Here is a 27560-nt window from a genome sequence, read left to right on the forward strand (position 1 = left end):
TTTTTGTTCTTACTTTGCCAGCTCCCGGTTCCTTATTAATTTGCTTTTTTTTCTGCCTATTGTCTAAAATAAAAGGGAAGGGAAGGACAAGTATATCCAGTCATGCAAAGGTATCACCTCTTCACAATCCTCCCTCCATAGTGATGACATCCAATGCCAGTCTCCTCTGCTGGGGAAGGATGGTTCAGGGGATGTGAAACGATCATGAGTGACCTCACAGCATAGACTAGCTGGAGTTGTGAGTGATCTTATTCACCCTTTTAGGCATTTGCATGACAGTTTCACTTTCACCTATGGCTTAGTCCACACCATAACAGGGAAAGTGCACCTGAACATGCAAGGAGAGACATGCCACACAGGTCTGTATAGCAGCAGGAGGAATCCTTCCTGCTGGGTGACTTTGGTGGAGGCCAGCCTTCTCTACAAGAATGACCAGCACATCAGAATGGAGTTTCCCTAGTTAGTATTAAGTCAAGTTCAGCAGTGGTTCAGGAGACCATGGACAACCACAAGTTCTCCAGGTCTTTGGATGAAGGAGCAGAGGGGTTGGGCACCCTAAATCTTCAGTGACAAGAGGATTTCTATATGCCTTTCTGTGAACCCCACTGATTTCCAAGATGTTGAGGAAGAAACCCACATCATCCTGGCAAGTACCTTTCTGGTCCAGTAGACCTTTGTTTTTCAACCTCCTTCACCTGGCATTTCAGGGTATGTGGCAACAATGACCTATTAACCCAGAGGCATATATACCATCCAGACCCAGCCTGGCTAACACTAACTGCTTGGTAGCTGGTCCTTGAAGCAGATCTTTCCTGTTCTGCTGTCATATAGATGCCCAGCCACACTCTGAAAATATATAGCAACATGATCCTGGCTGTTCTAGGGCAGTGGGAGTGTTAGTTCACTGTTTACTGGATCCTGCTGCATACACCAGAAAGAACATTAGTAGTAAGTAACCAACATCGTTTTATAGGATAGCTCCTACCCCAGAACTCCCACTTTTGTTTCTTACTAGTCAAAGCATCTGGCTGGTGATGCCAGCATGCTTTCAGCTGTGTTGTGCTGCGTTAAGATTTATTTATTGTCAATAATGAAGGATCTCAAAGGCATGCAGCAGCTCTAGCCAGCAAGCCCATCTAAGTGTTAAGCTTGTCTCTTGTCAAATTCAAATTTGTCCTCTAGAACTCCAAAACCTTTCCCCCATGGACCACTTGAAAATTGCTGAAGGTCTTGGCAGACCACTTAATGCTTTTTCTTCCTGTTGTAGCAATTGTAACGCACTGTGCTTTTAATTGTATTTTTATTCTTTTATTTTTTATATATTGTATTACAATTTGAATTACATTGAATTCCAACTGTAACACAATAAAATACAAAATAAGAAAGCATGCAATAAAAATACAATTAAAAATCAATTTGAATATTTCATGCAATGGATGGGCCATCTCCTGTCTTCAACCACAAATCTAAAGACACGCTGTGGACCACCAAAATGAAGCTTACCTGCCTGAGATTGATCTTAACTGCCTGGCAGTTTGAATGCAAAGGGCCAAGATGTGAGGGAATTTCAATGACTGTTTAAAAAGAAATTGATCTTATGCCACCTTCTGTTATGGCCTTGGGTAAATTTACCTCTCTGCAAAATCCTGAATTCAGGGAATAAGTATGGAGTGGGGATTAGAGGGGGAGTTATGAGAAATGACGCAATCCTAGGAAAGTGCTCCTGTTTGAGACATGTTCAATGAATGAACCCTATTTATCCAGATTGGTAGCACAGCACAGCAGTCTTAAGGAGTTTCAAGGAATGTGTGGGGTAGTTTCAGGGCTGTAAAAAGTTACCCATGCCACACCAAGTGACTACACCCCAGTGTGCATAAGCTCTACATGTGTATTAACATAAGTATATAGAAACCAGATCCACCCCACATGGAGGATCTCTAAGAGCATCCATCAATGTGTGTGTACAACTCCTTCTCATACAAAGATGGCAAAACTTGTGGCTAGCCTGCTGCGCAGCCTCCTGAACGATTTTTCAGTGTCAAAAAAGGAGCTGATTCTGTGTCTTTCTCTTGGACAGCAAATGGAGGAGATTTGGCGAGAAATGCGCTGGATGATGGATGCATTGCAGCATGCCCGGTACAAGCAGCCTTCTGGTGGCATCCCACTCACATGGTTTCTTGGAGAATCTAGCATTGTACTAAAGGAGAAAACACGATCAACCTCTTCCCATTTGGACTTCCTTCCCTCACCTACCCCTTCTCCTGAAATGAGCCGCAAGCTCAACTCTGGTGAGAGTTTCCTTTGCATTTTTCTGGACTTTTTAAACTGCTAATCAATCCCCTCTCCTAGTCCAGCCCTCTGCTCTAACACAAGGTATCTTATCTAAAACCTCCCCAGTAACTGTCTGGACAACCTCTTCTGGAAGGATTCTGACAAGGACATTCTACCATTTTATCTCCCTAGATAGCTTATTCTCACTTATTCTCTTGGCCCAGATGTTTTTCAAAATCCATTTTACAGATAAATCTGTTTCACTGAATAAAGGCTCTTTAGGTGGGTGGTTCCCACATTTGGGAAATTGGCAAGTTACCTGTTTTGGATGGGTTTGCATTCCCTCAGAAGAAGTTTGGGGGGTACTCCTGGATACATCTTTGTCACTAGAGGCCCAAGTGTCCCCTGTGGCTATGAGTTCCTTTTACCAGCTTCATCTGGTTTGCCAACTATGGCTGTTCCTGGACAGGGATAGTCCATGCACTGGTAACCACTGCAGTCCATGCATTGGTAACTTCAAGGATAGAGTACTATAATGTGTTCTATGTGGGGCTGCTCCAGCTGGTGCAGAATGCTGCAGCCAGATTGCTGATGAGGAGTTTCTAGTCAAGAACATGTGACAGCATTGTTAAAAGTGCAGGACTGGCTACCCACCTATTACCGAGCCAAGTTCAAGGTTCTTGTATTGATTTACAAAGCACTGAACAACTTGGGTCTAGGGCACTTTGGGGATCGCTTGAACCTTTATATTCCAGCTCGATCACTGAGATCATCTGCAGAAGCATCTATGGTTGTTCCCTGAATTGATGAGGCTCAATTGATAACCACAAGAAATCAAGCCTTCAGTGTCCTCAGTCCAGTCTTGTGGAACACCCTGCCAATAGAGATTCAGTGGGCACCTTATGTGTCAACTTTTCAAAGCTTGCTGAAAAATTTTCTATTCCACCAGGCCTACACAGGCAATTAATAGTACATCCCCACAATGGTCTATTGATGTTTGTTTTTAACTTCTTTCTGCTTTTAACTTGTTTTTAACATTTATAATTTTACTATTTGGTTTTCTGTTTATATTGTTGTAAACCGCTGTAATGTATATTTTATGATACAGCGGTATAGAAATATTTTTATAAATAAATGCATCCTTTTCTTTGCTATTGATTTCCTTGGATTTATCTACTTTATAGGCCTTTACATATGAAAGCAGTCTTTCCCTCCTTAACCACTGCATGTAAAGCTGAAGGTGCTATCACAACTTCCATTATCTAGACCAAGTTATCTTTGTCACAAGCATTTTAATAAGAAAACTTCTATCATTAACCTTGATGAGGCCTTCCAGATATCCTGACAGCACCAATTTAGGAGTTGTCAGAATCTGATGCATTGTAATCTTTAATATAATCTCTAGTACCTCTTGCCAGCTACTTGTTAGTAACGACACCTAAACTATTCACCTCCCTTGTACATATATATTTTCTAGAAAAATGAGGAAGGCATGTGCAGAATCTGTTTTAGGATTGTGGGATAAACATGTTCCAGGCAAAAATGGTTAAAAATTGGCAGTGAAAAGAAACTGGGCAAATGTGGAGTGGCAAGAGTGGAGTGTCAGAATCCCTTTTGCTCCAATCTTAAAAAGAAAGAGGAAGGAGACTAGATTAGGGAGAGACTTACAAAGATCATTGGCCAGATGATCACTTCCAAGTAAACTGATGATGTTGTGCTCTTGCCCATAAATGCTTTAAACAGGTTACATCCTGTTCCCAGGATTGTACAGGTAACGCAACTGCCATTCAGTTTGTGTTACCAGGAAAACAACCTGGCAGAGCAAGATTGACCATGAGCCAGAGGTTCCTCACCCCTGCTCTAGCCAATCAGAACTCCCAGGCTTGGAGTAGAAGCAGGTTTGACCCTCAGGTCCACTAGTACAATAAAGAAGTAATCTTTTTATCATTTTCTTTCAGATTCACACGGAATCTCAGATGAAGAGGGCTCATCAGAAGTATTCTTAGCTACAGACAGTGACTATGACTCCAGCAGAGCCCAAAGCCCCAGAGAGCTTGACCTTCTTTACCCCTCTTCAGGGCCTGAGTACTGCAGTAGAAGAAATCTACGCCCTTTGAGGGACAGTGCCCCTGACGTCCTGCAGAACCATGAGCTAAAGACACCCCCTATTCCTCCAGAGGAGCCTCGGCCTCCCCCAGAGCTTTATGACAGTGACTTTGTGCTTCCTAGTCGGCAGATAGAGCTGCTGCGCATCACAGAGAAGAGGCAGGCCTACTGTGTCCGCACCAGCAGTCTGGATTTCCCAAAACCCCTTTGCCATGGGGCCAGAAAGTCTTGCCCTGGCTCTGTTGACAGTTCACCAACTGAAAGCAGAACTGCAGGCCGTTGCAGCCCTGTGAGACTTGGGACAGGCTCAGAATTCAGCCCCAGGCATGGCTGTCCTGCAGGGAGCTCTGAGCCTGTCTTTCGGACACGCTCAGTGGAATGGACTCGGACCTTCCAGGAGGCAGCAGATCCAGGACATGTAGCAAACCGGGTCAAGTCAACAGGCTCCTTCGCCTTACGTGTGTGCCCTCAGTATGAAACAGGGCTCTCCAAAGAAACAAGCGTTAAGGTATCATTAAAATCCTGGTCTTGGCTCATCAATACAATAGTGCAGTACTGAAAATGGAGGCAACACTTGCAGGAAGAAGATGTATTCCTTTTTCCTTGATTTGGCTATGTGACCCTTCCCCTTCCTGATAATTTCCATTAAATGGGTTTCTCACTATTGCTTCTTTTGGGGCTGCGTCCCAGAACTGGCAATGGTAGTGTCAGTAGGCCACAGAGAATTGGAATGCTGTTGTTAATTATTCCATATGATCTGAGGATGCATTCAGACAGCAGCTCCCTGTACTTTTACTTTTGCACTTGCAAAAAGAATATGTATTATGTTTATTAGATTATACATCCTTTTCACTATAAAACCACACTATAGACACAACCTAACATGTCCCGAAACATAATGTTCCTGCCTCCGGTACCTTATTTATTTATTTATTTATTTATTTATTTATTTATTAGCAGGTAGTGCTGTGGTCTAAAACACTGAGCCTCTTGGGCTTGCCAATTGAGGGTCAGCGGTTTGAATCCACGTGATGGTGGTGAGGTCCCATTGCTTTGTCCCAGGTTCTGCCAACTTAACAATTCGAAAGCACACCAGTGCAAGTAGATAAATAGGTACCACTGCGGCAGGAAGGTAAACGGTGTTCCGTCATTGCTTCCGTCATGGTGTTGCATTGCGCCAAAAGCGGTTTAGTCATGCTGGCCACGTGACCCAGAAAGCTTTCTGTGGACTAACGCCTGCTCCCTCAGCCTGAAGCGAGATGAGTGCTGCACCCCATAGTCACCTTTGAGTGGACAACCGTCCAGGGGTCCTTTACCTTTACCTTATTTATTGGGGATTATGTCCAGTGAGTTGTTCATTTCCACATCAGCCAGGTTCAGTTGTTGAGCTTGCAATGCTGATTGTGGCTTGCAATGCTGCACTTTTATGGTGGTTTATTATGATGCTCTTAACTAAGGGCTTCATGAATCATAAATAGCCAAATTTTCAAATGGAGTAAATGGGGTGGAAATGTACAGTGTAGATCTGAACACGGTATGGTATTACAGTGTAGCCTTCAGGGTGTAATAATATGAATACAATAGGCATCCATTGACTTGTTAAGGATTAACCTTCCATCCACATTACGAGTCATATTGGTTCAAACTATGGACCAATAAACTTTACCCTTCTAGCTAACAGCATTTGTTCTGAAGATAAATCACACTGCAGTCACTGGAGCAAAGAGCTTTGTAAAGATTCCATTCGGGTGTAGATACATAGATTGTACTGGGCTGAACTTCAGTCTGGCTTCACAGTGTCTACATTTTGGATAGTCGGATCAAATGAATAGATAGACAGGAGACAATGTTTGTTAAAGAATTATCATATAGAGCCCAAATGGGTGGCAGTCATATACTCTATATCGTTCTTGGTGGTTGTAGCCATGACTGGTATGTAGCCCAAGCCAGTGCTATTTTTCTAGAAAAAGAGGGGCTGAAACTCATCATGAATGCCTCCCTTGCTCTCTTATAATGGCAATGGTGCCCACCTGGTGAGTTCCAACTGAAAAAAAGCCTGGCCTAAGCTTTACTCAAACCTAAGCCAAACCTGACCACCTATTCTGGAGTGGTGGTGTCATGGTGAATATGGCCATGGCGTATAGCTCTTTGCATTTAGACAATACTCCTTGCTATAGAAAGCAAGGGGAAATGATGTGGTTGGACTGCAATCTTCCAAAGCTGCTTTCATGGTATCACTATTTCTATCCTCATTTCTCACTGGTATGCTCCTAAAAAGAGTGATCAGGCAACTTTTATGCCACATCAGCAGAACATCTTCAATGTTCTGCTCTTTTTGGCATGGCCAAAAGTCCTTTTCTTGTTTATCCAGAAGGCCTGTGGACACCAATACTATATGCAGATCTCAAATTGAATCTAGGATAGCTCACCAAATTCAATTATGCTAGAGTACAGTGCCCTCAGTTTTTATTCTTGTGGGACTGGAATAAGTTTAGGAAGACACATTAATTTCTCAGTTAAGTATCTGGCTTTATTCTTTAGGGGGAGCCAGCTTATTTGGGTATACCCTCGTCTTTCTTTGTCCTTCCTCTTGCTCTTACTTACCTCTATTTCTGCACAGCTGCACCTCACCAACAAGATGTCGGCAGAAGATGTGGTGAAGCTGGTGGTGCAGGAGATGAACGAGGTCTCACGCGATGTCCTGGGAAATGCAGATGCTTTCTGCTACAGTGAAGACCAGTTGGAACACTTTGGACTAGTGTTCGTGTCAGATGAAGTTGAGCAGTGGCTTCCAAATGACTTCCTGCCCCTCTCGCTCCAAAAGGCTTGGCCTGATGGGAGGTTCTATGTTCGGATCAAAGAGACTTCCCCTCTCCTGTTTCAGTATGGGCCAGCAACAACTGTATGAGAGGAGGAGGAATGGATTGGATTAGGAAGGAAAAGTGAAGAATATCCAACTTCCAGTGAGCAGAAAGCTCAGCACTAATGCTTCCTTCTTGAAAAGAAACTTTTGTGCCAGACACCACAGGCCAAAATAGGAGCATACTGGGCAGTGTGTTGCTCTGTGGTGTGTGTGTGTGTGTGTGTGTGTGTGTGTGTGTGTGTTGTTTTAACCAAAGATGTCAAGATTTGTTTTGTTATGACTCCTAAGATCTGTGGGTGGGGTACAGGAGCCTTTGGGGTAATGGAATTAAATTTGTGAAGACACTTTTTGCAAGGAGAAGAGCCGGTTGGGGATAAAGAAGCAATACTTAATTATATTTTTCATTCTGAATGTTGAAGGGAGGGAGAGAATGTGACATTGAAGGATTCTGACTGAAGTGGGCCCAGAGTTGGGGCCTGGAGGTGGGAGGAGCACAGGGAGCTCACAAAGACTTCATGTTTTGTTATCTGTGTTCTCATTGTACCTGGAGAAATATGAAATTGCACATAGTTCTTTGAAAAATGTATTTTCATTTTCTTAATTCCACCTTAAATATACACAGCACAATATATAAAATATGTTCAAACTGTGCAGGACTGTAAAGCCCTTTCTACTGTTGGGAGAGACAGACAAGACTTTACATCTGGACTAGAAACCTTCTCTTAGGGGTAAGATGAAGCCAACCTTTGAGCTCACCAGAAAGAGGCACTCCCTGCTGCCCCAGGCTGGCTGTGTTGTGGGTCTGGAAGAAGGTTCCTGAGAACTCTGCTTTCTTTATTTTCAGTCCTATAGTTTCTCTTTTATTTTTAAGCAGCTTTGCTTTCCGCTTTCCCCTTTCCTCTACCTAGGCAAGAATCTAGAAAGGAGCACAAGGAAAGGATTGTTGCATATTAGGTCTAGAGTTAACTCCTCTCAGGAAGCTATTCACTTGCCTACCTTCCCCTACAGTGTAGGGAAGCAATGCTTCTTTCTTCCATCTCCCAGCAAGCAGTTGAAGATTGTAAATGAAACACCTATCATGTAAGCCAGATGTTACCCCTCCACAGAAGCAGAAGTAGCACTGGACATGGGCTACCATTCCCATATGTGCACAGTTGGTCTAAATCCCATGACTAGTCACACCACACACCCAAGCAGTTGAGAAGCAGGAAAATATCTCAACAAAGATCATTCCTGCCTTCCCTCACAGCAGTGCATAGAGCCCATGCAATTGAGCATTGACTACAGTACCCTTCCCCACTCTAGAAAAGGTGGTAACAAAGTTTAGTGCCAAAGTCAAGAAGATCCTCTCTTCCTTCTTTTCCCTTCTGTCCAATCCTACCAGCTGACATCTGCGGAGGCACTGATTCTCTTCTGTCCAATCCCATGAGAAAGAAGCAGAGAATATCTGAGGAAGAAATGATTCTCCCAAGGTTCATGTGAGCCACTCTGGGTGGAGAAAGTACAAACAAGTCCTGATCTCTGGACAGCAAGCTTAGAGCACCCCTTTCCACACAAAAAACTTTCCTGCACTGAAGGAAAGAGGCTGCAGAGGGAAAGCAGCTGATTAAGAGTTAAACAATGCTAACATTCTCCAATTCTCTGCTGCAGATCATGTCTGCCCGGCAGCTGTTCCATGAAGATCTAGTGTGAACGTATTTCTTTCTCTCACCCCCCCCCCCCGAGACATTTGTCTTGCATGCAGAAGGTCCCAGGTTCAATCACCAGCATCTTCAGGTACTGTTAGGAGAGACTCCTGCCTGAAACCTTTGAGAGCTGCTACCAATCAATGTGGACAGTGTTTAGCTAGTTGGACCAATTGTAGGTTTTAATATAATAATAATAATAATAATAATAATAATAATAATTTATTATTTATACCCCACCCATCTGGCTGGGCTTCCCCAGACACTATGCACTGCTTCCCTTCTAGAAGCTTAAGTTCCCATTCCATGCCCTCACAATTTTTTGACTCCATCTTACTCCAGAATTAAGGGCAAATTCCATTTATAAGATTGTTCTCCTGTCCTACTAGAGAGTGGCATATTCCCATTCACTGAAAAACACCCTGAATTAGATTACAAAGGCTGCACACGGGGAGGGGGGCATAATCATTTGTAGCACTTTGACAGCTTAAATCAGCTCTGCAATCTGAAAGACCTTTTGTTTTACATTAAAAAGAAGAGAGAGGTACCCAATCTGAGACCAGGTGTAACTGTCCCTAGGCGAGCTGTTACTCACTTTTTAATAAAAAATGACCTGTACACTCATCTGAGAAAAAGAGGGTGAGGTGGATCTATGAAGGCAGGATCCTTGGCTCAGTAACCCAAGGGGACCTGATCTCTTTCCTCAGCGTCCAGGCAAATATTGCCCATTTCCCAGATCTTTCTAAAATAATAGCATTTAGAAAGCTAGCCAGCCATATCTTTTGTGATACTATAAGCTGTAAGCAACTGAAGCAGAGCATTTTCCTAATTTTTCTTTTCCAACTACCACTCAACATTCTGTAACTACTGAGCATGTTCTGGCTTCATCAAGCTACTTGCTTTAGGTTTTTCTCCTTAGTTTTTTGTAAATGTCTGTAGTTCTGCAAACTACTCAGAAATTTACAAGTGGGTGCTCTTATAGCAGCTTTGATGTCAATGACAGCCATACCATACCAGGTGATTGAAAGGGGTCCCTTGACTTCCTGTTTCCTGCCAAGGGAAATGGCTGTCTCCCATTAGATTGGACCCCCAGCAGTGCAATAAATTCAGGGTTAATATGAGTGTAATTAGCCCTGTTGACCCCCCCCCCAGGGTAGGGGGGGACTTGCTGCCCTCAGATTGTCCATTATCTGCCTCACGCAACAAGATGTGGGGCCTGGGACGCTGGGTGATGCATAGCACAAACTAGGAACCCCCCCGAGTCAATCCCATGAGCAGGAGATACCTGTTTTCTAAAAATTAAAAAGATTTGGACAAAAAACAGGTGTGTTCTGGACGGAAAGAGATAAAAGAAAAATCTGCTAAACTACAGTCACTGGAGGTTACCGTATTTTTCGCTCGATAACACGCACCCAACCATAACACGCATATAGTTTTTAGAGGAGGAAAACAAGAAAAAAAATATTCTAAACGAAACAGTGGATGTATGATTTTTGTGGTTCATGCTGTGGCCACAGACATGTGATCTGACGGTGAGTTTGGGGTAGGCCAATGCAAAAATCCTGAGGATCCATGTGGATCCATGTTTGTAACCACGTTTTTGCACCACTGCAGCCCCAGGCAACAGTGGGTGCATGATTTTTTTGGTGCAAACTGTAGCCATGGACATGCTATGTGATCTGATGGTGAATTTGGGGTGACCCAGTGCAAAAATCCTGAGGATCCATGTGGATCTGTGCTTTGTAACCACGTTTTAAGTGGGGAGGGAAGGAAAAGCATTCAAGGGACAAGAAGCACGTGTGGAGCAGGCTCTGCTTCTTGCCCTCCTCCCCCCCCCCCTTTTAGCGAGCTGAAAACCTTTGCCGGAGGGACAGAGAGCCTGCTTGCTTTAAAGGAGCCAACCCTCCCACTTTGCTCCTTTAAAGAAGCAGGCACTCTGTCCCTTTCTCCTCCCCATTCAGCGGCTCTTCTCCCGCTGGAAACCACAGAGGAGGGAAGCATTCGCTCCGTAACACGCACAGACATTTCCCCTTACTTTCTAGGAGGAAAAAAACGCGTGTTATGGAGCGAAAACTACGGTAAGTTTCGGAGTTCAAAAAGTCTCCCATCTTGGCATGTTGATTAATGAGGTGAGGGGCTGCCGTACTTTTGTATTTGTTATATTTGCTATTTCATGATTTGGTGAACCTTGCCAAGAAAGAATTAATTATACAAGGAAATGAAAGAAGTGTAAAATTAATTGGCTGTATGGCACCACAGTCCTCAGCGGAGAGCCCTAATCAAAATTGGCAGAGTAAAATCAGATATGAAAGTGGCTCAGGCTAAGGAGGGGAAATGGCGGCAGTAGCAGTTGTGATGCAGAAAGAAAAAGGAGTCTCCTTTATCTGAGGGAGGCTGGAGATACTTTTTATTTGAACCACAAAAGGGATGTACTTTGCAAAAGATGCATTTGCTTGCATGGAATATTTTCATATATGGTTTGGAGAGTGATGGTGAATTCTGGGTGCCTGCCAGCTTTTCTAGGGTCCAGGTAAGCTGGCGTGGTTATTTCTTGGGGAAACCAGAAACAATATTTATATAACTGACTGCCTGCCAAATACATCCCATGATACAGTTTGAAACATCAGCTTATTAAGAGATATCAAAGACAACATGGCGTCATTAATTTTAATCTTGGATGGAAGCCCAAAGCCTTTCAGAGCAAGAAATGGCAGAGAAAGGAGGGCCTATCAAAAGAGGACTGTGCTTCAAAATAATATGACTGAGAACAACATGGAATACAATTTACCTCCTCTGTGATTATAGAAATATGGATTCGTCAAACAAAGACAGAGAGCCACATATCAGCAATTGGTGGACTGAGAGATGAGGATAGTTAATATCAGGATTAAAAAACTGGGAAACAACCAAGAAGAAAGCAGAAAATAAATGAATGACATTATCTCTTGAAATTCAGAACATGGGAATTCCCCTTTGAAATTATTTTAATTGGCTGTATTTTTTTGTTTTTTAATGTGGTAAGATTTGGTCTGTTTTGCTATTAATATTATTTTTTTTATTGGAAAATGAATAAAAATTATTTACAAAAAAGAGAGAAAGGGGTCCCTTGAGAACTTCAGTGACAAGTACACAGCAATACTTCTCAAAGTTGGGGGCCTCAGCCTTGATGATACAAACATGTTATTTATTTTGGATGTATCCCACCCTTCCTCCATGGAACAAAAGGCAGAATGCAAAGGGTTTGTAGGTGGTCTCTCCTGTCCAGGCCTAGACCTGCTTAGCTTTTGCAAAGTGTCTGCATCCTATGCCTTCATCAAGGGCCTTAAGACTAATTCCATTTGCCAAAGCAGTTCACCTTTGGGTGGCAAATCTTACTGCTGCAGAACAGAAACATTCAAAACCATCTAGGATGAACGTTAGATCTCCCCCATAATTATTGTGCTGATGGATTCTTCCACAGATGCTATGTAACTTGGAACATAATGCAATGCTTCCAATATAGTAGAGCACAGGAACTTTAGACTTTAAAAAGTTCATTGTTTATACATACTCTAACATGTTTGGCCAGCTATCGTTTTTGAGGGTTCTATGGTGTTTGGGCTCCCCTTCAAACTGCTCAAATTGAGACAAGGCTAATACAAAATCCCTCTGTATGGCTAAGATGACAACATTCACACCCAAACAAGTCATTTCAGGTCTTCAAGCCATTCTACAAATCCAAGCAATCTAAAAGCTTCATTTTCAAACATGCTAACAAAGTAAATATTTTATCCGCTCCTATAAACTAGTCCCATATCCTATGGGGAAGGAAAATATATTAATCTTCTTGCCACCAGCCCCCCCCACCCCGTAACAGATAGAGGGTGGTCTCTGGCACTTTCTTCCCAGGTGATTCAAGTCCACATCAGTTACCTAAGCACCAACAAAAGTCAGGAAGAAGGATGTCGAAGAGTTCCTCAAAATCCGCATGGGTTGTTTCATTGAATCTGCTATCTCGGAGGCAAGATTATGTAGAATACAAAAGTAAAGGTGAACAAACTATGTCCAGGAGCCAAAGTAAACATCAACAACTTCTCAAAGCCACGAAGCAACTCACAGACATTCAAGCCATAGAACCAGCTTTCCTTTCCCAAACACTTTAGTTATTCTTATAGTTTAAGTGATTTGCTTGATTTAAACAGACTCAACAAGTTTCTAATTCTAGTTTGGTTTTGTAAACTAGTACAATGATTGAGCTGTCTTGGACCCAGAGGAACCAGATGTTTCCATCCACTCATGAGCCATTCAACACTCATACCAAGCAGACTCTGTGGAATTGTCAACTTCTGGAGAACATGATATTCTGCCAGGTGTAAAAGCATAGACCAAGTTTCATGATGGACTCGGGTATAAGATGTTTCTCTTATTCCAATAACAGATTGCAATGTAGGCTCATGTCAAAAGTGCTTGGTGCCTGGATTGACTGGCTTCGGAATGGAAGTTTCAGGGATTATCTCTTGGAAATCCACCACATTCTTATCACCATGGATGTGAGCCTCTTTGGTTGAGGAGCTCAACCAAAGATGGCCCAGAGAACATGGTTGGAGTATCAAATGAGCACCAGCAGCCTGGAACCCAGAACGATCAACTGACCAACTGCAAATACAGATCAGTCCTATGCCCACACAATTACTGGGCAAAGATGTGCATAAACATGCAAGAAGGAATTCAATCAACACCGTTACATCCAGACTATAGAAAATAGACTGAATGGGAGAATAGCCTTTCCTCCAGATTGAAATACATGAGAATTCTTAATTTAACAGAAGACTGGCTCAGCAAGCAGAACACCCTACAGTCTGAATAGAATATACTCCTTTGGGTGTTCCAGCTGATAGTGATGTCAGTGATGAAGCTCTTCACAAAGTTCAGAAAACAATCTGCTAGACATTATTTACAATCACTGTCCCCCTAATGTGGGATGCTCCCATTGCATTGATCTAAAAAACCTCATGCATTTACTTCTATCCCACTTCTTCCTCAGTTTAGCAAGTTTGGATCTGACACAGTAAAGTAATCCTGGGGAACTTTCTTTTGGTATTGGAGACCTTGGTGTTCAGCATTAGCCCTTCTGTCAATAAGCAGAGCCTGGAAGTTGCAAGCAAGTCAGGCCTTCTGTTGCAAGGGCTCGCATTTCACCTGCAGCCAAATCTGTTACCAACTAGCAGCCTAGACATTGTGAAAGAGGCATTAAGGGCCATGAATTATTTGAGTAATTTCCTCTGCTCTCTTTTCTTTTGCAAGGGATTCCACCAATAGAAATACTATTGAGATACAGTACTTTGAAAGTCTTCAACTGCATTACCAGGAAGAGCTTTCACCTGGAAAAAGGGCAAAGCAAATTATGTTCTGAAGTTTCTTCACAAACTTCTAAAGAAAGGAGTCAGTACAATACCTTTAAGAGACAGGTCTTAGTCCTGAGTGAAGTCCTAAGAATTTTCATCCTCACATACATAGGTTTCCTTAAGTAATCCTACTTGGATATCCTACTTGGAACTTCAGCTACACACTCATGATTTGATCAGTCCTCTCCAAATTTTCACCTAGTGTTCCCCTGGAGGGGATTCTTTTAAGATAGTTTTTTCCATCACTTTTGCTTGAAGAATCTCAGAGCCTGGGCTCACTGTCCACAAATAAGGATTTCTGTATTGTTCATATGAATAGGACTATATGTCGAAGGGCAATTAAATTTTTCATAGAAATTAGCTTTGCCTAAACCTTGCCCCCCATCATGGTCCATTCTGGAGAAAACTTATCAAAAGGACATATCTATTCAGTCTGGAAAGCTATTGGGAAGGAGGATCTTTTCATATCCTTCCAGTAGTCCTTCCTGAGTGATTCAATAGTCATTGGTACTTTGTCTAGATTGCTTGGTGCCATTATTGGAGCTTTGAAGGCACTGGGAAAAATTATACCATCTCAAATTACTTCTCATTTTATGAGGAGCACCACCTGCTATAGTATTTGGGGGCAATCCCCCTTGGAAGTGATTTGCAGAACTGCAGTCTGATCATTGGTTCACATGTTTACCAGACATTATAAAGAGGGTCTTTGTCCTCAGCTGCTGCTGACTTTGGACAAAATGTTCTGCAGAGGGTGCTAATTTCATGAAGTATGCCGGAAACAAACTATAAGTCCACTCAGAGGAGATTACAGTTTTTCTGCATCTCAGATAGAGAGGCATGTCTCTGTATTCCTGAGAGGGACAGAGTGAGAAATTACTTACTATAAACTCTCATTCTTCTAAAAGTAGGGAAGCTGATCTACCTACCTAGGATTGAGCTTCTGGCAATGATGTATTCAAAAGCACATAAGGGGAAACTACAAATGTCCATATAGAGTTGCCCTGTCTCTTTACTCTTCAGTTCTCTTTGTTTGGTTTTGCATGGTTGTGGTAATACTTTTTCCCTAAGTCTCCATATTTGTTCTTGATGGGGGAGAGCAGGGAACTCCTTCCCTTAGTGAGATCAAAGGTTGAACCTGTCTTCCTACCAGGAGTAGGTGCTATTCCAGATATAGAGACAAGTCTCTGCACTTGTATATGAGCAGAAATCTGTGGTAAGTACAATGTTCCCTTTCATTTTAAAAGCAAAAAAAGAAATCAGACATGCGAAATTTGACTTTGCTGTCATAGGTGTGCTTCAAGGTATTGGTTGTGACAACACTTTAGTTCTTAACTTTTCCTTTCCTCTCCTTTGTTGGTGTTTTGTTACTATGACTGTGATTGGCTGATCTTGTACATCCAATAGCATGATGTTTTGTTGGCTGCTAAGCCTCTTTGTTAGCTGCAACTATTATCAAAACTGTGGTCTGTAGTAAACATGGCTGTGCTGCTGAGAGTGATCCCATCTTTCCTTCTTGTGCCATGATGCTGTTTTCATGAATGTCTTCAAACGATGTCACTGAGATAATTCTGAAGTGTAAGTTCTGAAGGATGTTGTTGCTTTCCTAGAAAAATAATGCCTGTCCATGCACAAGCATGGAAATAGGGTTGTTAGTCTGTTGTATTTAAATCTGCAAGGAACAGATCATGGACAGAGAGCTGGATCCTCTTTTGCAGTGCTGGAATTCAGAGCAGAAAAAAACAGCCAGTAGGCCTTGAGCAGAAGGATGAGAAAATGAAACCAATCATAATCATACAGGGAAACTGACAAGTCTCCTTTCTTCCAAGCACGATTAAAGTTTTTATAAAAATGAGCTCAGCCCGCAACTGGAGCTTGTGTATATGTGTGTGTGTGTATATAAATAACATTGATCCTATCCCCTTTAATTGCTCAAGCTCTCTTTATTTGTAGTTTAGGCTCCAGTCCTGAAACGGTCCATTGGAGTTTCTCTGTGCAGAACTCCCTGCAGGATTGGTGCCATAGTGTCTGCACATGCTGCCATCTTGAGGGTTGCCTGAAGCCATCCGCATTTAAATGTTATTTTAAATAGCATTGCTGAGTGAATCCAATAACACTTTAATGCAGCACAAAGAGCACAGCACAGCAATAGCATTTAGTCCCTACATCACCAAAGAGCACTGACCAGAAAATCAGCTAGGGTAAACTGATGAATTTGTGGTCTTGCTCAGAAATGCTTTATACATTATTTGGGTTACAGCTTTAGTTTTCAGTTTATAAATTGTTTTGTAGCCCAAACAGCTATGGAAAGGACATAATGCTCACCAGAACAATCCTTATGGGAACAATGCTCCAAAAGTAAACTACGAGTTTGTAGAATAATTCCATACATTTCAATTGCCATATCAAAGTGTGCTTATACATCACATTTACATCCTGCACTTCATCCAAGGAGCTCAAAGTGGTGGTGTTTTCACCTCACAACCCTATGAGGTAGGTTCTGCTGAGAAACAGTAATGCACCTACAGCCACTCAGTAAACTTCATGGCTGAGTGGTGTAATTTGAATCAAGTTGTATCCAAACACAACATCTTAGTCACCACACTGGATTTTACTATTGCACTCACTATCCAGCTATTTCCTCCTATATCTTGATGGAAGACAGGTTAAAGCACAAATCCATTAAATGAGTTGTCTAAAGTGGCAAAGCAAGTCAGTGTCAGAGACAGGATTACAATCAGGGAGTTTCCAAATTCTACACTTTAACCAATTTTGATTCTCCCTGCCATAATTTGAATGCCTTCTTATTAAAATCCAGTGTGATGACACACCAAAAAAAAGGACAATTGATGCTCCCCCTGCCCCAACATGCATACAGCCAGGTAAAAATTGCTTAGGGGAGAGGGAGGGGTGCTCACTAGAAGATATTGCTGACTCTCAGGGTGGCTTGTCTTCCCTAACAGGCAAAAACAACTGCTTCCAGAGTACACAAGGCATGGCTTCTTTCAAAAGATTTATTATGGGTGGATTGGGTCTGTGACAGCAATAGCTCCTCAGCAGAGGGTAACAGCAGTGATTAAATGACAGTTCTTGTGAGTCTCTCCAACCCACAGCAATTGTGCAGGTTGCAGATAAGAGGAAATCAGTTCCCTACCACAGGACTCCTCAACAAGTAGATTTGCATAAACATATGCTCCCTGTAACATGAATCCACTATCCTGCTCGCTCTGGTCTGAGACCGATCAAACAGCAAACTGGCCAGGGAGAATATAACTTTTACATAGCAAGAGATGGCAAAAAGTGTAATCATCCAGTTGGAGAATTGGTAACAGACATTCATTGTGCCAGTTACTTCAGCAATTAGGAAATGAGGCAGTCAACAAGAGATTCTGATTTTTCTTAATTTCTGTCAATGTATACATTACTCTAGAATTCCCCCTTGACAAGTCCTACTTGTGACAATGCCTAAACTCCATCTGTGGTGCTGATTACCCTTTTCTGGCTTGATGCTGCATTTATCCCCCACAAAATGGACCTGCCTTGCGCCATTCTCAGCCTAGGCTTTGTTCAGATCTTTCTCGCATGCAATCCTGCATCTTGCATGTTCCAGCCCAGCACACTATGTCTTGATATTATATGACTCAAAGGAGTGATGGGTTCTCAAACAACAACAACAACAACAACAACAACAACAGCAACAACTGTAAACCTGCTCTCCCTTTTGATTTCATCAGGTACAAACAATATATATACGCCTTGTGCTGGTGCACCATGCCTAGGGTGATCTTAATCTCACATGTATTCTGAACCACGACTGAGTGCCTTACCAGTGAAAGTAGGTTTTAGCTGATGTCTTCAAGTAGGTTTGCAGGACAAGGAGGCAAGGCACTGTCAGCAGGAGGCCTTGTTAGATTTTTTCACCTGCAATGCTAATAACACTGACAAAAGGGAATGCCCCCAAGGACACTAAACTGGTAATATACTCTTCTCCTGCCTATCAGACCTTCAATGAAAACAGCTCCTAAATATTGCATCTAATACTTGTTTATTTTATTCAAGAGTCATCCTGAAGCTGTGGCAAGTGAGAAAATAAACACCATAAGAATCAGTGGCTCTTTAAATAACCATGGTTATTTTCAAAGTTAAGTGGAGTTCATAGTTCCCCAGGGAAATGCATTTGGCTTGTGAATAGCTCGAAGTGTGTGGCTCAAACTGTAGACAGATGTTGTTATAACAATCCCAAGATAACAGCTTCTGGCAAATGTGAAATTATCGCATTTGTATCCTACTGTTTGTTCAAAAGAGCTTGAAACAGCATACTTCTATATATTTTAAAAGGCATCCTTTTATTTCCATTTTAATATGGAAACATACATCTGACATTCCATCCAGAAATAAGCACACTGACAACCTATCTAGAAACATGACTTTTTTCTTCTTCTGAGTACGATAGGCTATTGAGTATAAATAGATCAAAAGAATAGGCCTACTCCTACATGGCTTCCTTATCACAACAAAATCCTGTTCTGGGGAGAATCGGAACCCCTTGAATCTAAATATTCACGTTATTGCATCTCAGCAAGGAACAAAGAAAAATCCTGTTTGCTGTTGCTGTTGAGGAAGCTTGTGGTAGCAAAAGTCACCTTCCTATGGGATTTTAAATGTAGCATCAATTTCACAGATGAAAACGAGGACGCTCCTGTGAAAGAGTGGGTGGCCCCAGGGGTGCAGTCAGTTTTGGCCATCACAATACAGGATGCTTCTAGACTGGTAATATTTTCAAGTGGAATTCAATCACATACCAGCAAATTCAGGTTTCCACAATTAAAGTTGATTTTGGCATTCTTGCACAACAAACCCATTTCACTGGACTTTATAAGTGACAGGAAAATACACTGGAAAATTGGGGGGGGGGGTTAACACTTGCCTAGTACAAAATAACTGTAACTTTCCTATAAACTCTAGGATGAATGCTCTAGACAGCATAAGTAAAACTGCATGCAAGCCAGTGGCTCATTATGACAAAAGTTTTGAGACAAGCCATACATTATAGGGCAAGCCAAACATATATATGCTATGACACCAAGAAGATGTTGGCTAAGTGACAGAGGCAAATTTGTCTGTGTTCAATACTATGCCAGAACTCTTTATACCCACTTCTCTTTCCCTCCCTAACTTCTGCATAATACTTAAGGGTCTTCAGAGGGAGGTAAAGACAGAAAAAAGCCCTCAGGAAATGCATTAAAATACTTTTTCTTCATTTACCTCAGACCACAAAACTTACATTATCAATATTTGTTTGGATGTCACCATAAGAACTGAGATCTCAAAGATCTCAAGCTATTCTGTACTTTGAGCTGCCATCAAAAGGTTTGGAGTATGAGGTTTTCATCAGGACAGTAATCTGAAAAAATGTAGTCACAGCTGAACAGTAGAAAGGTAAACATTTTCTTAGCATATTTCCTACTGAACTAGGCTGTCACATATAAACAGTACAGAGTTTGTATCCAGTGATAGCCAAGCCCCACTGCTTCCATCCATTCCACCAGGTTTCTGTTATGCTCACTATAACTATACTCTCCTTTAAAACCAAACAGTCCAGCTTGCTCAGCTTGCCTCAGAGGCTTCTAGCATTAGCACATAAATATCTATACATCATTATGTCTCTTTCCAAATGTCTCTGACATATGCATCTTTTGCTACAGCACTTTAGCCTCACTGAATGGCTATTGTGTTTCCTGTACTTCCATTGCCTAGCTCTATCCCACCTCCATCTGGACAATCAAACATTTACACCCTCATATCTTAGAGACAATTTATCCCAAACCAAATGTTCCCCAGCTGCTTTTTCCTCAGCAGTTAAATGCTGCTTTTCCACCTTATTGTTATTTTAAGCACCAAGAGTCTGGTTCTGCTTGGTTCCAGTGGATCCTGTCTCCTTTTTGCAGGCCAGGCTTGCCTCAAAACATTCCTCAGTCCCTACTAGTTCTAAACTCCTCTCTCACCAGATATCAGGTGAGCACTAGAACTCCTTGACTTTGCCTGTCTAGCTGGCCCAGTGCATGGAGTGGTAGCATTTCAGAGAAAGTGGCCTTTGAAGTTCCTGAAACTTCTTGCCTAGCAAATTTTGCTTCCATGAACATGTGACTACATTTTTCAGCATCATTCCAACCAGCATGCACTGCAAGTATTGACTCTTGCCCAGCACTGTATAAAAGGCTAAATGACAAGTGACATCTGCAACATACACAACAGGCAAAAAAGTTACTATGCACCTGACCCCAAGTCTTTTCAGTGCCAGGCAAAAGCAGTTTCATACACCCAAGTATTGGAATGCTGATAGCAGTCTCTCACTCAAAGGATGGTTTTTAGCTGCTTGTTTTATGGGGATCATTTGTGGTTATTTAATGTCAGCAAATGTATACTGGGCAGGGAGGTGTTTCATTTAGTTATTATTTAGTTATTATTGTACGTTTTCATAGTATTTATTATGCAAGTCGTCTTGAAACCTTAACCATAACGTGGTGCATACATGAAGTAGTAATAGTAATGCTAATAAATAATACAGTATTCAAGCCCCTCACAAACCAACACAATGTCTCTACCCGATTGGCCACTACCCAGAACACCCATCCACTAGGGAAGAATCCTCAGCATGTAAGGATATCTGTTCATTTTCCAAGTACTGAAGGTAATTACAAAGGTAATACGGTAATCTTAACCCTTCATAGCTGAAGTCAAGCCAAAAATACTGCAATTCACCGATCTGTGGGGAGATTTAAAAAATAAAGTGGTAGAAAGAGTTCAAAGCATTTTTGTTTTGGAATTATCTCAAATCTCCCCTGAATTCTTCAGCCCCTTTATTAGGAACAGAATGGGCAAATGCTCTTTACCCTTGCATGTCTGCTGCTTTTCTACTCTTCCCACCCCCCCTGCCCCGACAATATACTATGCAACATTCAAGGTTGCCATATCATGAGCAGGGATTTTATTGATATGCACTTGGGTTGTGAAAATTATTGCAGTATCTATTCAAGGGGTCTTTTATTATTTTATTACTCCTCCATACCATATGTACATCTCTGATGATACTAGGGGAAAGTCAACATGCAAAACTGACCTGAAATGCTGGACAAACGTTATTTCTCTTTACTGGCTTCTATATTATTAATATGCTCCATCTTCCAAGACTAACTGGTGTCCTCCCAGTCAAATTCTTTTGAAATTGTGAGCATTGGTGGGTGACATTATGGGGCTCAACAGCCTCTCTTTCCATCATGCTCCATCTGTGGATGGCTTTGATCTTGGTGTTTAATGAAGGCATTAATTGATAGCACCTGCATGAGGAATTCACACTGTCTCTTAAGCTGTTTGAAATGCTGGAGCCTCCACCGCCTTAAGAAGAAAAAGAGAGATAAAATAAGATCAGAATCGTTATGAAATTAAGTATGTATATTTTTACGGACTGTTTGCTGTTTTATTTTTAGGGTCATTTCAGCCTCATTGCTGCACAATATAAGTTATGTCAATTAAACCAGCACTGAACTTTGAAATGCTCTTTTATGGAATGTGGTTAATATTCAGTAGCACAGTCTTGCATTAAAATACTAGTCTGACAGCCACAGGTGACGTTACTATTGCATACAGACAAATCATCAGGCAGGAAGAGAAAGGATGAAGCTCTTCTGCACTCAGCATAGAATCTACGCACGTTGCCAAAGGAGGAAAGATGCCTCCCCCATGTCCAGCAAATAAATCCAATTGGCTGTTGTCTCTCTCCTACAAACCCCAGCAGACTAGTGTTTTCTTTTCTCTGCAAGCTAATAACTTTTGAGAACTTATTTATAAGGCTGCAATACAGGAACACTGGTCAATAAAGGAATAGAAAAATGTATGAAAAATGGGAATTCAAGATCAAAAGCAATTTTACTAGTTTAGATTCCTTCAGAACTACATTGTTCAATACTGAAATAACACAGGGAATACTTCTTCCAGAGTATCTTGTGGCAGCTGGTTTTAGCAGCAGAGTTCTGACAGGTCATGGGTCTTCCTTGGAAATAATTTTTCTACACTAAGTTTATAGGGCAAGCTGGAGCTAAAGTCAGGTTGTGTATAGTTTCTATGGAAAAAATGGAAGCAAGGGGAGGCTGCAAATACGAACCTGAATCAGAGTATGAGAACCCACTTTGTGCAAATGTGGGAGTTCTCAAAGGCACATACAGCTCTCCTGCCCTAAGATCAATTGCTATGGAAGAAACATCTGTGTGCAAAGATCCCCGTAATGAAATGAATGGGGTGTGTGCATCAGAAGAACCGTAACACTTTTGTTTTCTTCTATCTCATTGGTTTTAATATATGAACCATGGGGTCAAAATTTTGGCTGCTCAGTTGCAATCTAAACCACGTGCAGCATTATAGTTTCATTATTATTTATTATGTTTGCCAGTCACTCTTCTTATGGAATAACCCAAAGCAGCTTACATTAAAACCGATCAAGTACAACAATAAAAACCAAAAAATACAGCTATATGGAAAAAAGCAGGTTACTTTCCCACTAAATGAGGCAACAATGCCACCCCTTAACTAAGGGCCAAAGGTCTGGGTAGAGAGAGAAGTATTCACATGGTGCCTAAAACTGGATAAAGATGGGGTCAGGTAAGACTGCTTGGGGAGAGCATTCTACAAGTGGGGGAGCAGTGGTGTACCTAGGGGTTGGCTAGGTTGGCCCTTACCAAGGGTATAGGCCAAGGAGAGTGCAAAAATTGTGCCTCTTCACTCTGGCTCGGAGTGGCTAGGAAGGAAAACAGCGAGGGGAGGAAGGCAGGAAGGACCAATGGGGTGGGTGGGAGGCAGACCCGACCCTGATGGCAGCGGAGGCAGTCAATGGCAGAGCACAAAAATAGATGAAGAGCAACCTTTTTGTGTTTCTGGTCTACGGGCTCTCCCGCCTTCGGAAGTGCCAATACAACTCCTTGCCAAGGATGCAAGGGACGGGGGGGGGGGGGATACAGCTTTTTGCTAAGTGCACAAGGTAACCTAGGTATGCCGAGGGGACCACTTCCTGAACCACATAAGGCTTTATAGCTCAAAACCAGCATTTTGAATTGAGCCTGGAAACTAGCCAGTGCAGTCATGTCAGTATTGAGGTTACAGTATATGTTTAGACCATCATACTCTGGTCAACGATCTGGACACAGAATTCTGCACCAGATGCAGTTTCCAACCTATCTTCATAAGCAGCCCAATTTATAACACAGTGCAGTCCTCCATCCTAAGGTTACCAGAGCAGACAACAGAAGTAGCTGTCCTAGCACAGCTGTACCACAAGTTATGGCTGATGGAGGGCAATCCATACCACCAAGGCCATGGGCCTCAAGCAACAGTAATGGATACAGAAGTACTCCATGCTACATACCTTCTCCATCAGAGATAGCATAACTCCATCCAGAGTATGCCACATCCTATTCATCCCGTTCTGCCCAGACACTGAGGTCCAGCGCCGAGGGCCTTCTGGCAGTTCCCTCACTACAAGAAGCCAAGTTACAGGGAACCAGGCAGAGGGCCTTCTCAGTAGTGGCACCCGCCCTGTGGAACAACCTCCCACCAGATGTCAAAGAGGAAAAAAGCTACCAAACTTTTAGAAGACATCTGAAGGCAGCCATGTTTAGGGAAGCTTTTAATGTTTAATAGGTTATTGTATTTTAGTGTTTTGTTGGAAGCCGCCCAGAGTGGCTAGGGAAACCCAGCCAGATGAGCAGGGTAGAAATAATAATAATAATAATAATAATAATAATAATAATAATAATATCCAATCTAGGGAACCAGCTATAAATAGTGCCCTAGTCTTGTCTGGATTAAGCTTCAGATTATTGGTTCTCATCCAGCCCATTACTCACTCTGAAAGATTAGGCTTAATAGATTGTCTAGTATTTGTGCTATAAAGGGCAAGAACTGCTTGTGTAATCCAGTGTTCCTAGTTAGAGCATTGAATGGTACTGGTGATCTAAAATTATACCCATTTTGCTTCAGGAGCATAGACACCTCCAACAATTTTAACCTAGGTTAAACTAAACGTCTGTGGATGGCTTTGCATGTTATATTTTTTAAGATTTGGATCATGGCCTCATTCATTCACTCATTTATTGTCTCCCATTACATGATATCAGATCAGGTTAAAATGTAATTAAAAACAATACACCTATTTTCAGGGTCTCAAGGGGCAGGTTGTGTGGGAAACTGCGTTCAACTCTGCAATCCTTAGCACCACCACAAGCACTACAGCCTCTTGGAAGCACAGCCCTGGCAACCATTTTGCTGTGCTTTTCCCAGTTATTAATATTTAATAAGTGAAGAAGGCCAGTGTAAAAAGCTAGCATCCTGGCATCTAGTGCTTCTGATGTATTTAGTACTAATATTAGATAGCACTTTTCATGCTGACTAGGGGTTGAATGTGTGCCTTGTATTTAGTGCTCCTAGTTCTCCTATTTTCTGTTAACTGCAGAGATATTAAAGAAGAGTTCCAACTAGAGATCTAAATGTGAAGACTGAGATTCAATTATTAGCTGACATGGTTAATTCCTTTATTAATTTATCTAGAACTCATTCTAAAGCTATCTAAACTAATGGTCATCACAATATTCTGTGGAGATTAAATCAATAAACTGTTTTGAGTGAATAACTTTATGGTTGTTGCTATTTTGTCCTAAAATGACTATTCATTTCTACCTCATTTAACATTTGATATACTTTGCAATTTTTTCCACAGTCATCCTCAAAACATCTATGCAAGATCATTTTAATTCTAGTTTGCAGCTGGGGAACTGGGGTTATGTACTAGCTAGTCACCAAGGCCCAACTAAGGATTCTGTGATAGAACCTGAATTTGAACAGGGCCAAACCCCAAACACCTGGGGAAGAATCTGCTTTGTCAGATCCACTCTCTGGGTCTGCTTCTGTTGCTAGCCTTCCAAGGACTAGATTTTTATTTGGCATATGTTTGTAAAATCTCTGACTTCAACTGAGTCATACTAGCACCCAGCAGCCAAGGAGGGCCTCTTGAGTTTTTCAAAAAGATTTTGCAAAGCAGGCAATTCCATGGGTGAAAGATTCAAAATGACCTCAAACTGTATTAAGACCAACGATGATCACTTAATCCTAACCCAGGGTTTTGGTCTCAGCAGCTAGACAAGTCTCAAAGTAAAGCAAAGCTTAATATTCTTGATAGCTGGATTCAATTTAGGCGTGCAGCAGAGACGATAGTCAGGGAAGGAGACAAATAGTCTTCAGACAATTAAATTTAATTGTTCCATCTGAAGATTATTTATCTCCTTCCCTGATTATTGTCTCCTCCAAGTAGTGAATAAATTGGAACCAGCAATCGGCAAGAGTTACTCTATTCCCCTGAAACGAAGCTGAGTTCTGAAGAAACATCAGGCTTTCAGATCAACATGACGCTTTGTTCTAATAAGCTAGTGGCTGCTTTAGATCTGCCACCTTTGAACATCTTTTTAGCAGACACCAAATCAGCAAAAGTACATTCCAGCATCCTCCTTTTATACCAACATTTGGCAGCTCTGAGTTAAAACTACTATATCACCTGACCCAATCAAATGTTCAAAGCTAGATTTGAATATAATGCTACTATGTGAAAATAATTACTACAAAATGGCACACACACCCTGTTACTTTAAAAAATGATTTGAGCATAAGCCTGCGGAGGAAGACTTTAAACGCTTTGTCTTCCTAGTAAGTAAGTTCAAACCACTATCGCCTGCTGTAAAGCACCAAACCTTCCACCTCTCAAAAATAATGTATTGTGCAAAATATTGACTATCAAAGAAGTGCTTCCTAGCAGAATTGATTTGTGGTCCTCTTGTGCAACAAACCCACCTCAAAAAAATCAGATCAGAAAATGCACTGTAAATTGAGGGACAGCAAGAGATTGACACAATGCTGTATAACCTCCCCACAAAGAAATCAGGATGAATGCTCAAATATATTACCTGCCAGTGACCTGAGAGGTAGTGGGCATTAGAAGAATGATATAATCCACTAGCTGCTAGTGCAGAAACTGCCGGAGATCAAGTGATTAATTTTAATAAACACCAATGGATCTATATTCTATAGCTTTCACTGTAACCATCTATATCTGTCGTGAGGCTTTGTGTATGAATCTTTGTTCAAGGACTGAAATTGGACGTCTTGCTATGCAAAAAGGAGAAGCAGCTCTGCTCACCAGGCACTTCTCATGTTCTCACATACCCTGAACCTGACAGAATTTTTAAGCTACTTGAATTCATCTCCACACAGATGTGTGGAGCAAAGTCAGGGCTTATCCATATAAACAATCTCCAAAACAAGGGTTTTTCCATAGCACTGAAACATATTACATGGCTGCAATATACAGTGGTACCTCGGTTTAAGAACAGCCCTGTTCACAAACTATTCGGTTTATGAACTCTGCAAAACCGCTAGTAGTGTCCCAGTTTGAGAACTTTACCTCAGTCCAAGAACGGAATCCGAACAGTGGAAGTGTTAGGATCGTCCTACTCGCGTGTAGGACCCTGGCAGAGACAGAGGCCCGACTGGCAAGTTCTCTCCCTCCTGGTCTGTCACACACTTCTCCCCTGGATAGAAGCAGCCATGCAAAACTGGTAGGCCCCATTTCAATTATCTTCCCCAAAGGGACTGTTCCTCTTTGCCTCTGGGTTTGTGCTGTTGGCATCCGTCTGCTTCAGAAGACCATGGAAGAGTGCCCCTTCGGGAGTAAAGTCAAACCGTTGGAGAGTTACAGCACTGGTTGTGGCTGTAGAGACCGAGACAGGAGAGGCATGTTTTATTGGGGCAGATGAAGCCCTCTGGTTTTGCTGCTACAGGTGCGCCATGGCGTTTCTCCCCTCTTCTCAGAGGTCATTCCTCTTCTGGTCAGTGCTGTGGATACACAAGCCTAACTTGCTTCCAGGCACTGCAAGCTGCCCTCCCTTCACCACAGCCACAATTAGATGAGGGGCTCACCACTTCCCTCAGAAAGGCAGCAAATAGCTTTTTCATACGGAAGGTTCCAGAGCAGATTTCCCCTCTCAGGAATTTCCCCTCAGAATCACCACAGCACACGAAGGCTGGGACTTAAGACAGGTCTGCTTCCAATTGGCTCTCTCTGCTTCTTCTCAGATTCTGATTGGCTGTACAAGGTATCCGTCTCAGAGAGCTTTGCCTGATACCATTCTTACTCCTCCAAAACGTTGTTAATTATAC

At 42.0% G+C, this 27560-nt stretch overlaps 1 protein-coding gene and 1 long non-coding RNA gene across 11 annotated transcripts in view; one reads left to right on the forward strand and one right to left on the reverse strand.

Annotated features, from left to right (window-relative positions):
• The window catches only part of LOC310663962 (ankyrin repeat and fibronectin type-III domain-containing protein 1-like), a 328708-nt gene extending 320818 nt beyond the window's left edge, over positions 1–7890 (forward strand). For 9 of the 10 annotated variants that reach the window (XM_083412404.1, XM_083412403.1, XM_083412405.1 and 6 more), the window contains 3 exons: positions 2078–2288; positions 4230–4885; positions 6998–7890. In XM_083412404.1, coding sequence (XP_083268530.1) covers positions 2078–2288; positions 4230–4885; positions 6998–7285 — 1155 coding nt within the window. In that variant the 3' untranslated portion in view covers positions 7286–7890. The remainder of the gene's footprint in view (positions 1–2077; positions 2289–4229; positions 4886–6997) is intronic. The other variant, XM_083412401.1, reaches the window with a different exon arrangement.
• On the reverse strand, positions 1250–27560 carry LOC310663988. Its single transcript, XR_014504719.1, has 6 exons — positions 26806–27560; positions 21427–21701; positions 7997–8156; positions 6982–7277; positions 2926–3145; positions 1250–2197 (listed from the first exon to the last, which is right to left on the reverse strand). It is a non-coding gene; the product is annotated as an uncharacterized lncRNA (long non-coding RNA).

The sequence above is a fragment of the Podarcis tiliguerta genome, assembly GCF_965153285.1.
Source record: "Podarcis tiliguerta genome assembly, chromosome: 14".
Lineage (NCBI taxonomy): Eukaryota > Metazoa > Chordata > Lepidosauria > Squamata > Lacertidae > Podarcis > Podarcis tiliguerta.